This window comes from Rosa chinensis, chromosome 4 (assembly GCF_002994745.2).
Source record: "Rosa chinensis cultivar Old Blush chromosome 4, RchiOBHm-V2, whole genome shotgun sequence".
NCBI lineage: Eukaryota > Viridiplantae > Streptophyta > Magnoliopsida > Rosales > Rosaceae > Rosa > Rosa chinensis.
The window spans coordinates 16,034,170-16,049,862 of record NC_037091.1 but is presented as its reverse complement, the minus strand read 5'-3'; the positions used below and the strand labels follow the sequence as shown (position 1 = coordinate 16,049,862).

Below are 15,693 nucleotides of genomic sequence, written 5' to 3'. Positions count from 1 at the left end.
ATGTGCCACCTTCTGGCAGTCGCGCAGTTAATGCTTCCCCAGCCACTGGCCAGTCCGGGAAGCAAAAAACAGTAATAACGGAGCCTGAAGTCAAAGATTCCTCTTCCGACGATGATGACCCGCAAACGGTAAGAACTTTCTTGTTTTAAAAAAAAACAATGCTTTCTTTCCAAGTCAAGTCTAATCCTTCTGACCCTCGAACTGATCCGTGGGTGGAAGATGAACCAATCGCTGATCGACTGGTAAGAAACTAAAAGTGCATATTGGAATCTTTTTTTCATTCCGTGCGACCATATAACAATCCTCATTTGCAGGTTCGTCATAGGTCCTCAAGACGAACTGGGGAAGGCCCCTCAGCTGCTGGTGAAGGCACATCTGCTTCACAGGCCCAAGCGCCCACTAGTTCCAATAATCCTCCAACTCCTGCCGGCGTTGCGAACAATATGCAATTGGCCCCGATCCCAGTGCAGGTCATAGATGATAGCTCGCCTGAAGTTGAAGAGAGAATGCCTCTTTCAGATGCACCTCGTGAGGAACCAATCGCCACACCTGTCCTGGCACAGATAGCGTGTCACACCCCTGATTTTACACACATGAAAATCGATATATATAATCTCATAATTATACATGCGTGAATGTCCAGTCATCAATACAAATACCTGGAACATCTTTCCTTTAAAACAAGTACATACCGATGCCCTGAAATCATCCGAGTTAATATACACTCGCTCCATAGAGTTATATATTACACAAATTTACGAATTAAATTGCCATCACAAAATAAAGCGTAAATGCTCCTCAGAGCTTACTACACAGCGGAAGTCATAACAATGGCAAAGCCAACAAAAGTTGTATCCTACCCGTTCAGCTGCCTGTAGCTACCTCAGCTTCAGCCACGATTTTCCTGACCTGCAGGATTAACCCCTACACCAAAAGAATGGTGCACCGGGTTTCCACACAACAATACCCGGTAAGCTTATGAAAGCTCGTATGAGTAACTCATGAACATCAATCAACGACCCACACACATCAGCTAAAGGAAACCATGCAGCCATGATTCCTTCCAACACTCCATAACCCTTCCATCTAAAGGACGACATAAATCACCTTTGTGACAATGCTCTATTTGCTAACTTAACCATCAAGCAGCAAATCAAGTCTCATTTAGACAATAAAGAAGAATACTCAAGGAATTCTCCTTTAACTACATACTTATGAGTCTCCAGCAACCTCGACCGTCACTCCCATAATCTATAATGGCAGATAGACTATCGCTCTATTGAAATCGTAACCACTCATCCAACTACGGATGTGATTACCTATTTCCTGCCTTGGTCACCATCTGCGACCTGTCACCATTTGTGATATGTGGTTTCAGACCCCGTCTGGTCTCAAAATCAACATTTAGGTCACCATCTGTGCTCTATCACCATCTGTGCTCTGTCACCATCTGTGACACATGATCTTCAGACCCTGTCTGGTCATGAAATCAAACGTCAAGGTCACCATCTGCATCCTGTCACCATATGTGCTCTGTCACCATCTGTGATATGTAATCTTCTTAGACCCCATCTGGTCTTAAAGCTAAACGTTAAGTAAGTCGCAACCGACCTAAAAACGTTACAACATCTAGCTTCGGCTTTCCTAACCCCTGCTCACCATCCGTGACTCTTGGTACAAGGACCAATACATTTAAAATGAGTCACGCTTGACTCAAAAATGTAACATCAAGCTCAATACTTTTCAAACAATAGAAAACATCTTTTTCCACAATATTGTTTCCTGAAAAGTCACATTCAATAATAATATGAACATCATCATGCATATTATTATTCATCACAATCATCCACAATGATATATATATTTCACGTAAATATATATATATGTAGACATTCGCTCAGGAATGCCTATTAATACCAACTATAGTTTGCAGTTAAATGATTAACGCCGAAACAATAATGGTAATTCTGTTCATAAAGAACCTTGTGAGATTACTCACCTCGAACTCCTGCTACGTCTTCAATAAAGCACAAAACCGCCAATTCACAAATAATCGTCCACTGTACTTCGTCAAGTACCTATTCACATACGTTTCCAATTTAGTGACGATTCACATTTGATTTAAGTTCGAAACCCTCTGTTTTGAACTAAAACCCCCAAAGTGGCGCCAATCGAGGCAAGACCACATCCGAGACCTCCCAAAGTCTTCGGAACACGTCCACGATCGATGTGACCAAACCACAAGTCGATCGGACGCTCGAATCCATACGGATCGAATAAATCGATCGGTATGAAACTGTAAAAATCATAACAATTTCATACGAACTCCAAAATTTGCATATTATATATCGAAACGCTCATATCAATGACTAGAACATATATAATACCACAAACAGTCCCTTAAATGGCCGGAACACTGCCGGAACTCCGCCACAGGCGGTGGCGCACCACCGCTGGCCAAAACTCAATATTTCACAAAACTCCCAACATCAAAAAGCTTCATCTAAGCATGCTTGTGAATTCTCATAACTAGCTCGAAGTCAGAAAACAAGCATAAAGGGTCGAAAACTACCTCACAAGCTTTGGATTATTGCTCAAACCGAGTTGAACCGATTTCCACATAAATCGATCAAAACAAACACCATAGATCGATCAGGAAGCCTATTTTGAACTCAACCATAGAAGCATGAAGCCACGAAGTCGCCGGAGTTGTGTTTTCCGGCCGGGTCCGAAAACTCTAACTGCACAGCCTTGCAGCGCTGCACACGGTGGATCTCGTCTCTAGAGAACACCACAGGGATGACCAGACGGAGGAGGCGAACTAGCTGACCAAGTTTCACGGCCAGAGACAGCCACAGTTCCCCGGAAAAGTCGGGTCAGGTCATCAGGTTTGGGTCGGGTCAGTCGAAAATCTTTGATACCGAAGGTATCGACCGAGAGAGAAAAGAGAGAGAAAAAAAAGAACTTCCGGAAAAGGAAAGTGGAATAATGAAATAATTTCTGATTTTTCTCTATTTATACTAAAATGGAAACTTCTTCCCATAGCCATAACTTCTTCATATGAACTCCAATTTACGCGTTCCGCATGTCCACGAACTCGTATCGACGCGCTCTACAACTTTCGTGAAGGAAGTTTTCCGAGAATCTCAACATATAAAAAGTCAAACTTCACACGACCCCCGAAACTGTGAAATTCGAATAATTATATGTACAAAAACTATTCCACTTCACATACAACCTACGAATAAAGTACAATAACAAATATTCGTACAACTGGTCCATTATTAATTACCAAAATTAAATAACGGAAAACCAGGTCATCACATAGCGCGTGACCCAATTCCTGGTGAGGCTGTTCAAGAACCTGTGCCGATAACAACCCTTCGCGAGCCTCCGGCTGCAGAGGTACGTTCCTCTTTAACAAGCATGATGTCCTGATTCTTGTCTTATTCTTTGGGCATTCTAATGATTCCTCCTTAAAACTAGAATCCTGGTCCTGTCGAGGAAGTAGCTGTCGCTGTGGTAGTACTTGGCGCCAATCCCGCTGAACCAGCTGGTGAAGATGTAGTTAACCAAGAGCCTGCCCCCCATGCTCCTGAAGCAGGAGAAGGGGTGAACGTCGAGCCGGTGCTGGAAGCGGTTCCTGTTATGGAGCCTCTTGAGGCTCCTGCTGCTGCTGCCCCAAATCCACTGCTTGTGCCTCCTTCCAGACTGGAAAGGCTAGCTCGCGTACTTAAGGTGACTCCTCCCGGAGTTATAGATGAAGCCTGGGACGGACTTCACAGTCATTTGAGTCCCCATATCCTGCTGCCTGGCGCATCTGTCAGGGCTTTGGAGTATTTGAGGGTTCTTCATCGCGAGCACGCCATCACTGAGAACGAGTTCATTGAGATAGATGAACTACTACAGAATCTCCCCCGGTGGCTTAATGAAAGAGCGGCTGCGACTGCGCAAGCTAGACAAGCCTAGGTTCACTATCAGAGAGTCGCTCAACAAATGGACTCCTCTCGTGACTTTCTAGGAGATAGGGCTACCCTTGTTAAAGACTTGAGGCTCATGCAAAATCATCTCCGGTCCCAAGTCCAAGATCTTTAAGCCCAATTGACTGCTGTGACGGTCCGGCTTGAGCATGAGGAGCCCTTGCTGGAGCAACCCCTAGCGGCCTCTGAAATACTATCTCAGAACCTAGCTCAAGCTCGCGAGGCGGTCCGACAGGCGGAGCGAGCCGCTGCCGATGTCAATTTTCACTTGGACGACCATTTACTTCGTTTAACTCATGCAGGCCGAAAACTTTAGGCCTCTAGTGTTAGGCCCATTTTGTATGAACAATATTATTATTAATAATTTAAATATTTAGCCCACTTTGCTTGGCCCAAATATATGCTCAAATTTTTAAGCAGTTCAGCGTTTAATTTGCCTTTATTGCTATTGAAACTGTTTGAAAAGATAATCTCTAAATGGAGCGGTTACCTTCTTGAAGACTGCTCCGCTTCCCACGCGTTTTCAATTACCTTCATTTCCGAGATCCTAGCATTCAATTCCATTAATACTCCTATTGATGGCGTTGAAAATACTTCAACTGCCCATCGCACGGTTGAGGCTACTAAGATTGGCCCTATAAATACCTGTACTTTGGAGAAGTGATAAACACAAGCAAATATGGCTTTCCCAGAGATAGTTTCGCAAGCCTTACTTCTCTTCCTTCAGTTTCTGAAATCTTCACCTCACGATCTCACCCTTAGCCTCAAATTCCTAGGCCTTATGGCTTAATCTCAAAACCTGGGTAGGCCTTATGGCCTAATCTCAGGTCCAGCCGCATGTCTTTGGTCTCTAGAAATCTAGATGGGATTCACCAGTTTCAGTTAGACTGAAGAACACGCGGTGCTCCTAACGCAGCGGAACCAGATTCTGAGGGATCCCTCTCCTCAGATCTCTCGCGTGGAGCAGGAGGGAGAAGGGCGGAAGGCCATTCGAGGCCTATCGTTCTTCTTTCGCAGCCTACCTCCAGGGGCTGACTATCAAACTTCTGTTTTTCCCCTGGAGGTAGATGTGGCTGTGAGTCGCGCTCTCTCTAAAGACCATTTCCATCCCGGAGGATAACCAACTGGAAGGGTTGCGATGGATTATTTCCTTCCGTCTTCCTCCGGTACAGATGATAGCAGCTGCGACTCAGATCAGAGAAGGGATATGGGTGAAGAGAGGAAGAGCATGAGTGATCAGAGCACAGCCCCATTGTCGCCACAAGATCCAGAAACTCTTAGAAGATCTACAATCCTTATGATTTTTTAAGCCACTTTTGGCCTTATATTTGCAAATGTAACCGTTTCGATTTGTACTGCTTTTGGCCGCAAAGCCACTTTATGAATGAATGTTTCTGAGTATTCCGAAAAATTGTTATAAAATAAGGCCTTATGTATAGACCATCATGTATATTCTTAACACACATTGTCAAGGAAAAAAAAGAAAGTTACAACAAAAACAAAAGTTGAAATTGTTATAAAATTGTTATAAAATAAGGCCTCAACTAAGGCCTGGATGTATAGAGTGTTGCCCCCCTAGTGTTCGTAGGTGAAGCAAATACATGAGACTAAGGCCACAAGAAAAGGCCTGAATATAGATAGATGATGCAAGCCGATGAAGACTATGGTTGCCCCCCTGCCTGGGAAGAAGGTTGATCCGGTGGATCCTCGAACTCCCAAACACTAGGGTAATACTTCTTCAGGAACCACCCGTTGATGGGATTGCGATGGATGCCGCCATCCAAATCTTTGAGGTGAAAAACCCCGCACTCCATAATACGGTGAACAACAAAGGGACCTTCCCATCGTGGAGTCCATTTACCGCGATCGGTCAATTTCTCGCCAAAGGGCAAAACAACTTTCCAAACAAGGTCCCCCTCTTTGTAACTACGGCCACGCGTCCTCTTATCATAGGCGCGGGCGATACGCTGTTTTTCCATAACTAAATTATCCAAAGCCGCTAAGCGCTGCTCGTTCAGATCTTCGTGTTCTTGCCACATCGCTTGTACATAATCTTCACCGATCAAGTGATGCTGATCTTGTACACGTAAGGATTGAACGTTGAGTTCCAAGGGTAAAACTGCATCATGGCCAAACATTAGTGCATAGGGCGTTGTAGCAGTGGGATTCCTCTTGGAGGTGCGATAAGCCCATAGTGTCTCATACAACGTGTCGTGCCATTGGCGAGGGTTTTCAACCAGCATCTTCTTTTGCAGGGTAATAATAATCTTGTTACTGGCCTCGGCTTGACCGTTGGACTGAGCATAATATGGAGTGCTGTGGATGAACTGGATGCCCAACTCATTGACAAGTTTCTCTACCGCACTTCCCATGAATGCTGCCCCCCTGTCTGAAACAAACACTTCAGGGATACCAAACCTACAGATGATGTTATGAAAAATGAATTGGCGAATGGTGGCACCTGAAGCCTCTTTCAAAGGCTCAGCTTCGACCCACTTGGTGAAGAAATCAGTAACCACAATGATGAACTTATGTTGGAGAGAGGAGTGGGGGTGAATCATCCCAATCAAGTCCAATGCCCAACCTCATGCAGGCCAAGGTTTAATAATAGGTTGCATGGGAATATTGGGGATGTGCTGGACTGGACCATGTGCCTGACAGTCTTAGCATCCTTTGGCGAATGTGATACAGTCCTTCAAAATGCTGGGCCAATAATACCCATGTCTCCTGATGAGCCAATGCATCTTAGGTCCCGCTTGATGGGCTCCACATACTCTTGCGTGTGCTTCGCGCATTAATCGCTTTGCTTCGCGGCCATAGACACACCGGAAGTCTATGCCATCTTCCCCATGTCATCGCAGCTCATCACCCCTGAGGAAGTAATTTAAGGCAAGAAAGCGAATCTTCCTGTTTGCTGTTGGATCTGGTTGTTTGAGGTAATCGATCAACGGAGTACGTCAATCGACGTCAATAGGTTCTAGGACTGCGACGACCGGATCATCAGGCTGGTCAGGCCGCGCGAGCCAAGAAGGCAACATGTGGCACTCGACTTTCAAAATGCGCTCGCGAACCCCATACTTCAATGTAATGCCTGTAGCCAGTTGAGCGAGTTCATTGGCCGCGAAATTGCACTCGCGAGGGATGTACTCCAAATCCGCGTCATCAAATTGATCCAGAAGCTCAATGGCGCGATTCAAATATGGTACGAGCAAACAGCTTGCACACCTGTATTTCTCTTGAAGCTGATTTATCACGAGCAAAGAGTCGCCGCGTACCTGAACGTCTCGTACTCCCAATTCCAGTAAGACTTCTAGGCCAATAATAAGGGCTTCATACTCTGCTTGGTTGTTTGTACACTTAAACTCCAATTGGAAAGAGTAAGAGAAACGATCGCCCGTTGGGTTCTCCACAACAATCCATGCCCCTGCTAATGTTTCAGTTCTTGAGCCATCAAAAAATAATACCCAGGGTTGCAAGGAGACTGTGGCTTGATACCATATGGCGTACTCTAGAATGCGCGCCAAATCTGGTCGAGTTGTGGTTGCGGTCGCTATCTCTAACTCCTTCACTGTGGGGATATCCAACATAGGGTAATGTGCCAGAAAGTCTGCGATGGCTAGTCCCTTTACTACTTTCTGGGGAACGTATTGTAGCGAGAATTTGGACAGGGCCAGTACCCACTTGCCAATGCAGCCTCTCAGAATAGGTCGCGACAGCATGTACTTGACCAGGTCGGTTTGAGCGGTGATGCAAGTAGTAAAGGATAACATGTAGTGTCGCAACTTGCATGCTGAGAAGTACAATGTAAGACACAGGTTTTCCATAGGAGTATACCTTGTTTCGCAATCTGTAAGTGTCCTACTGAGGTAGAAAATGGCATGCTCGACCCTTCCTCATCATCCTAGGCGAGTAGGCTGCCAATGGAAGCCTTAGCTGCTGAAATATATAGCTTCAATGGAAATCCAGCTCTCGGGGGAACAAGCACTGGTGGGCTCGCTAGGTAGGCCTTGATTCTGTCGAAAGCCTCTTGATGTTTAGGCTCCCATACAAACTCGTTCTGACCCTGCAGCTTCAGCAATGGAGAGAAGGGCTGGATTTTACCTACAGAGTTAGAGAAGAAACATCTCAGAAAGTTGATCTTACCCAGCAAACGCTGCAATTCCTTTTTCGTTTGCGGAGGGGATGCATTGATGACTATGCTTGCCTTGTCTTCAGGGACCTCAATTCCTCTCTGATGGACAATGAATCCCAGAAAATCTCCTGCTTGAACTCCAAAAATGCATTTAGCGGGATTCATCTTGAGCTTGTGTTGCCACATGCTCTCGAATACCTTTCTGAGATCTGTGATGTGGTCTCCTCTCTTCTAAGACTTCACAACTACGTTATCGATGTAAACCTCTAAAATCTTCCCCAGGATGTCATGGAAGACCAGGTTCATGGCTCTCTGATACGTTGCTCCAGCATTCTTCAGTCCAAAAGGCATAACCACATATTCAAAAACGCTCGCGAATCCAGGACACAGGAACGTGGTTTTATGTCTGTCTTCTTCTGCCACCGGAATCTGGTAATACCTTGCGGTGCCGTCCATGAAGGACAACAATTCATGTCCTGCTACGGCGTCTACTAACATATCCGCGACCGGCATGGGGTAGACATCTTTAGGTGTAGTGATATTAAGGTCTCTGTAGTCTACGCAGACCCTCATCTTGCCATTCTTCTTGCGAACATGCACTATATTAGATAGCCACTGATTGTATTTGGCCACCTCGATAATGCCTGATTTATGCATTTTTTCGACTTCCTCCTTGACGAGGACTTGGGTTTCTGAATTCATTCTTCGTGGCTCTTGTTTCACAGGCCTCTTGTCAGGGAGTGTTGGCAGTTGATGGCAAACCAAGTCCGGTGATAGGCCGGGCATGTCTTCATACTTCTCCGCAAAGCAGTCTTTGAATTCTAGTAATAAGTCAATGAGCCTCTGTTTCTCGCTAGGCTCTAAGTAAGCGCTGATAGCCACTTGCATAGGCTCATTTGCTGTTCCAAGATTGACCTTCTTGGTAGGGTCTTTGACCTTAGGAGGTGTATCGTCCAGCGCTACCGGAGCGAGCTGAACATCTACCTCATCTTGTTCCTGATCAGAGAGTTCTTCGTTGACGGCTTCTAAGGTCGCGACTCAATCATAGGCCTCTTTTTCCACTAAGTACGATGATAGTCTTTCGTACAGTGAGTGGAAGGCCTCTATCCCTTCCTCTGGGAGGTTGTAATCCATTAATCATTTAAGGGTTTGGGCACAGCGTGGCCAGGCCTTTCCAAGCCTTCCTTTACGAGCGTAAGCCCCCATTGTGCTAATTCAGAGGCCGTCAACTCTGTGGGGCTGCTTTTGTCATCGATGCCATTGACCTGGAATGGAGTGATAGGCTCCAAATAGTACCTGACATATACATAATTCGAGGAAACTGGGAATGGATGAGGATCTGCTTTAATCACCTCAGCTTTATCTGTCTCCCTGTTCCACATAATTAGTTCCTAATGGAGAGTTGACGGAACATAGTAACTCCGGTGGATCCAGTCTCTACCCAGAATAGCACTGTAGGCCGCATAACAATCTGTCACAAAGAAAGCATAAACTCCCTCTACAAGGCCAACCTTGATGCGTAAGAAAAGTAATCCCAAGGTCTTTGTTACAGTCCCCGCGAAGTTCTTGAGCGTGAGGGACATAGACTGGATTTTCTCTTTCTTGATTCCGAGCAAGTGCATGGTCCTGGTAGTGATGACATTAACGGTAGCTCCGGTATCAACCATGATCTTGCTAACTTTGGTGCCGCCAACTTCTGCTGTGATATATAGAGGTCTCATGTGTTGGACCATAGCAGGTGTTGGCCTGGTGAAGCTCATGAAGAATTCTTTGCTGTGAACATCCTCCGTTTCAAGAAAGACAGCCTCTTCCACAGGCGTCGTGACTGCCGATGTGATCTGCAAGGGCTGTGCACTACTTTCCTCAGCTTCTACGCAGTCCTGAGCGGCGACCGGTAGTGCATACCTCGCGGGGAGCATGTAAACCATGTTGCAAGATGTGTCAGTCATATCTGTCTCCTCCATGTCATCATCCAGGTTAAGCTTAGGTTCGTTGACAGGGGTGTCAGTGTTGAATTGCTTAACCAACCGGTTTACCAACGCTCCTCTGTAAGGCCTTTTACCTCACAATGCTTGTGCTCCTATATCACGAGGGCCTGCTTAGGGGAGTCTGACTTCGGTTCCCTTGCTATGCTTACCTTTAGGGGAGCGACTACTACACTCTGGACCTTTTTTGGTCTCCACTGTAAAGTATCGGTAGTCTTGTCCTTGCCCCCCAGTATCTCAAAAACTGAAGATTTAGCTTCTGGTTCTTCGCGAAACAACCTGCGCTTGACATGTGGTCGCCAAGTCGGCGAACTCTCCTTTCTAGCTAGCGGAAGTGTTCTCTCTTCAGTGATCCTGCAAAAAACACTGGGCTTAGATGCCCCTGTTGCTGAGCTCGCTTGTTTTTGAAGGCTGCGGGGAGCCATTAATGGCTTAGCAGCTAGTGCCTCCATCTCCTTCTGATACTGCTCAGGTGATTTGACCAATTGCGAAGGCTTGATCAGGCCCTGGTCCAGAGCCTCTAGCGTGCTCTTGGCTCCCCAAACCTGCGCTGCAGTTTCCTCTTCTTGGAAGGGCTTATTTCCACTGCCTTCCCCTTTTCCCTGGTATACCACTTTCCTTCCTTGATGGTGGCGGCTGGAGCAGGCGGGATATAGGGCTTGGTTAGAATGTCTTTGTGCTTGTTCGTAGCCTTCTCCTCTTGTTTCTGATCAACCGCGACCGCTCTCAGCTTCTTGAACAAATTGGAGTCCTTTGGGGATGGTGGTGACTCCATTTTCTCTTTTTCTCTTGGGCTAGAAGGTTGATAGTTTCGCGATGGCGAGGCCCACTTGATGGGCGGGAGAGAGCCAAAACGAAATGTCTGCTCGACCTCTTCATGTGATTCTTGGATGCCACTCTCTTCTTTGCATCGCGAGCATAGGACCATGGGTGAGGCTTGACCAACTGGTTCAGCTTTCTTCTTTGCAGGGGTCTCATCCTCGGCAAACTTTCCTTCTCGCCCCTTTGTACTCAAATCCAAGGTTGGTTTCCTCTGGTTCTGCTTGGCCCAGTTCACATCGACCATATTGATTCCAGTGTCAAGAAAAGGGTTCAGGTCTACAAGCGTTGCCGCTGTTACTGGAGCTTCCACCTGCAAACTGCCATTATTAAGCCATACCTGAATTTGGTCTTTGAGCTTCACACAGTCCGCGGTATTGTGATTCCACAAGTTGTGGAATTTGCAGTACTTCTTCCCTTTCAGCTGGTCTAGTCGAGGAAATGGTCCAAAGTCGGTCTTCACCATCTTCGCGGCGATCATCTCATCCAGAATCTCATATGCCTTATTGGCATCATATGTATATGTCACGAATTCAGGTTTGGTGAAGGCCATCGATTTGAGCTTGACAAGTTCCTTGGAAATTTTCAGTTGCTTCAGGGCTGGATTCTTCCTCCCGGTTAGTTCATAAGGAGCGATATCATTCTCCTCTTCCTCATCGTCAGCCTGAACCACCTCTTCACTGTGATGATGGTAGTAAGGGTCATAAGTAGCCGGCTGGTAGCTCAGGGCCGCTATGGTACGATGTTTTCCTGGTACATATGTCCCTTTGGACGCATTCTTCCTTGCGTCAGTTTCTCTGAGGAGATGTTCAAAGCTGCCTACCTCTGTGATGAGTTCTCCCATTGACTGGATCATGCTTCCATGTTGCTTCTTTCGCTGACGAGGTTCCAAACCCTTGACCGCCAGCTTGACTAACTCTTTCTCAGGCAGGATGTCGTTCAGCTTGGCTTTCTGAATTTGGAAGCGTTGAAGATAGGCCACGGCGGACTCTGTAGGCTGTTAGGCCATCTGAGTGAGAGAAGCCGAGTCAACCTCAGGCTCAATGGCTCCGAAGGTTTCTCGGAAAAGCTTTTCCATTGCAGGCCAATCTGCCACTGTTCCTGGTCAAAGTTTGGAAAACCATCTAAAGGCAGTTCCCGAAAGAGAAGTGTCAAAGATCTTGCATTTGAGGATATCATCATTCTGGTACTGGCCGCATTGCACCCTAAACCTGGCCTGATGAGTTGCCGCATTCTCGGTGTCTTCCCCTGAAAAAGTAGAAAATATGATATTTTTATAACCCCTGGGAAAGGGCGCGAGCATTATATGCGGCGGGAAAGGTCCCTCATAGACCCCATCCATTTGGGCCCTAGGATTAGCCAGCCAGATCATCTCCTCTACCTCTTCACGTCGTACATATTCTGGGCCCGGAGGAGGAGGAGGGGGTGTCGCCACAGTATGGCGAGCAGCCTGCAAAGGTATTGCTTGGTTTACAATCGCTGTCCCTTCTCCTACATGTACAACGCGAGTTGTAGCTGGTTGCTGAAGAGTCACTGCTGGCATAGGCGTCTCTTTTGCCAAGGCTGTTATCTTAATCGGGTTACCAGCCTGGTCAAGCCCATAATAGCTTCCTGGCAGTTCTTGGTATATGTTTTCTGCCCCGTCGCTGTCGTATTGAATGAATGTGGTAGAGTCGGACGAAGTTCCACCAACTTTTGATGTCTGATGCTTCTGTCTGGTGGTTTGTCAGGATGACGAGGTGACATTTTCTTTGCTGCCGCCAATAACCAGAGCTTGCTCTTTATTTTTCAGTGGTGTAGCAGCAACGGTTGCGGAAGGTGTAGCGGTATTGCTGCTAACCTTCTCTCGCTGATTCGGCGGCACGTACTTGCCCGAACCAGACGGCTGGCCAAGGGAGCCAAGGATAGCGTTAGGATCCCCTAAAGCTTTGTTCAACACTTCTCTTGTCTGGTTCAATTCGGCTCTTTGCATGGCCACCTCGGTTGCGAGGTTAGCGCCATCCTTGTGAAGACCTGCCATATCTGACGCAGTCTACTTGGTTTGGTTTGTGATAGCCTCCATGATTTCTTTCTGGCACTGATTCTGCTCACTAGTGATACCTGTGGCATGGGCCCTTACTGCATTCTCTGATTGTGCAATTTGTTGCTTAGTATCCTCCGCATGTCAGGTAATGCGCTGGTCTAGTTCGCGTATGAGATGGTCTTTTTTACGGTTTCCCTTTCAAAATCATCGGTTGTCTTCTTACGATGATTTTCAATATTCTCCATGATGATCGCGAACCTTACCTCGGAGGTCGCTCCCTTTGGAATAGGCTTCGCAACGAAAGCCTCTCTTTCTCCACTTTCCACTGTATTGGAGACAGCAGTAGTGATAACAGGCTCACTGGCCTGATTAGTAGTGACACTCTGACCCTCAGTAGTGGTCGGGTGATTCTCTCCCCGTTCAGTTGACATATCGGGTGATTGGGAATGACGAGAAAATCTTCGAGTCACTTGTTCTTCAGAAAGACCACGACAGTCCGCGTGAGAATGCGGTTTGTAACTGGAGGTCTTATGCTTTGAGCAGTTAGCGTAAACCTTTTGGTAAGGGTTTTTGCTTGACTTCCCAATGGCTACGTTCACGAAGAGACACTATTGGCGTCCCACTGGGCGCGCCAAAATGTTTGGCTCCAAAACCAGTTGGCGTGCAAACTGTCTCTTTTGAGCATGTGCGCGGGCGTGCCAGCACCATGGGGTGCAGTCGTCGAGGGAGTCCCTTGACCTGACTTCTTCTTCTTCAAGCGTTGTGGACGAGGAGAGCACCAACCTCGCCACAAGGTTCTTCTCTAGCCTTCCGAGAAAGGACTTCTTACCTTACGGATAAGGACTTTGGATGTGATCTCTTCGCATCACCGAATCGATACTCAACGTTGTAGGCTGAGCAGAGCAATCACTGGGAAGTTTGGAGAAAGCACGGGTTTTACTAAAGCGTGACTTTAGCTTCGCCGGGTTGCGAGGGCGTTACCCTTGCTTCCCTGGTTAAGAGAGTCTCGGTGGCAGTGGTACTGGCAATCGGCTCTTGGAGAGACTAGGACTGGCGTGCGATCACCGGGTTTCAACGAGGTTGAAGGTTTGCTCCGGGGAGGCTTTGTAATCGCTGGGATTGATTGATTTGAGAGAGGTCCTTTTATTGTCCTTGAAACCTGGTATTTATACCTAGGGTTTCGACTGTTCCTTGCTATAGAAGGATTATTGATTGAAGTTTGCTATTCAATCTCTGCTACTTGACTCTAATAAGGTTTCGTTTTCCTTATGGATCACGGAATGGGCGAAGCTGTAACCCAAACCCAAGTAGGCTTATTTTTGGGCCGCAGGTATCGGCCCGCTGTGCTAAATCCACTAAATGATCTTGCCAAAATTACTTTTGGACTCGAAAGCAACCAACTGCGAGTTCTCAAAGTAAGTGACATTTCAAGCATGACACCTGAACTAGCGCTCATCACTTTTAAATTCAATTGTGATTGAGAAGATAATTGTTGATGATTGGTGTTATACCTTACTTGATTCAAAAACTTCTCGGTTACATAAACTTTTTTGACGATTTAATATTGGGATATCTTCTGTTGTCCAAAATGATGATCAACTTTTACTTTATATTTTAGAAGGGTAGGTAGGATGAATAAGTGAACGCTGAAAAAAAAAGTGAAACATTGGATGAGTTTTTGTTAAATTAGTTTATCTTCTATTTGCAGAAATAATAATGCAGACATTCAAGATTATGACATGAAAGTCGGATGGTAATATAATGTGTTAATTAGGGTCATGTTATCAATCACAGAGAATTGAACTTTGCTGCCTCATAAGTTCGTCCTCGCTGCTCTACAGGAACTCTACCACAACTAGGTTTGAAACCAGTAAGTATATATTTGGGATCCCTGTATGAAAACATTCTTAAACCAAAGACTTCAAAGAACGACAAACTTTATAAGATTTTATAACTTAAAAACTGATGCATGATGCTTTAATAAATACGGCGCCAAATCCAAGTATTATCTGACGGCCAGTCCCATAGACCCACTACACGACCTTACCTCAAATTAATTTATCACTAGGTAAGCGTAGCGAGAGCGTCCACAACCTAGTTACACACACATACCGAGTCCGTGATTGCGGATACTCAAACGACCGGCATAGCTAATCCTCTAGAGGTTTAGGGAATCGAACCCAAGGAAGTCAGTGCCCCTTTCACCCTCAAGCCATCACATTTCTCACGATTTGGTTAGTATGCGTTGCATTTTAACTTAACCAAATCATACCATTTAACATGCATCATTTTAATAACAATATATATAAGAAAAGCACTAACTGAGGAGAGTCCTGAATCCCTACCTGGATTCCGATGCTGTTCCTCACGTACTTCGAGAGTCGCGAACCTTTCATTGCTCGGGTAACTAGAGTCCTAAGTTCTGACATTTCGATAGTTAATATCTCATTGAACTAATAATTGAAATCTCGACGATTACAAATCGTACAATCAAGTTTTCCTAGTTTGACCAAGAGTTGACCAACTTTGACCATTGTTTGACCCATGTTTGACCAATCGAGGCAGGCTCAATAATTATCCCAATTACCGAGCATTTATTTGAAATTTACGATATCGACCATATATTAGGTGTACCCGATTCACTAAGTCCACCCAATATATACATAATTTCTTTTCTTTACTCATTAATTCATTATCAAACCGCAAAATACACAAGCAAACTAATAACGACTTCACTAACGAAAGATCTCAAAG

General features: G+C 45.8%; 1 protein-coding gene across 1 annotated transcript; it reads right to left on the bottom strand.

The window, feature by feature from the left end:
• Positions 1 to 5,641: 5,641 nt before the first annotated feature.
• LOC112198888 lies at positions 5,642 to 6,223 on the bottom strand. The gene has a single exon (XM_024339983.1). It carries the CDS (start codon positions 6,221 to 6,223, stop codon positions 5,642 to 5,644), a length of 582 nt encoding a protein of 193 aa, XP_024195751.1.
• Positions 6,224 to 15,693: the final 9,470 nt, after the last annotated feature.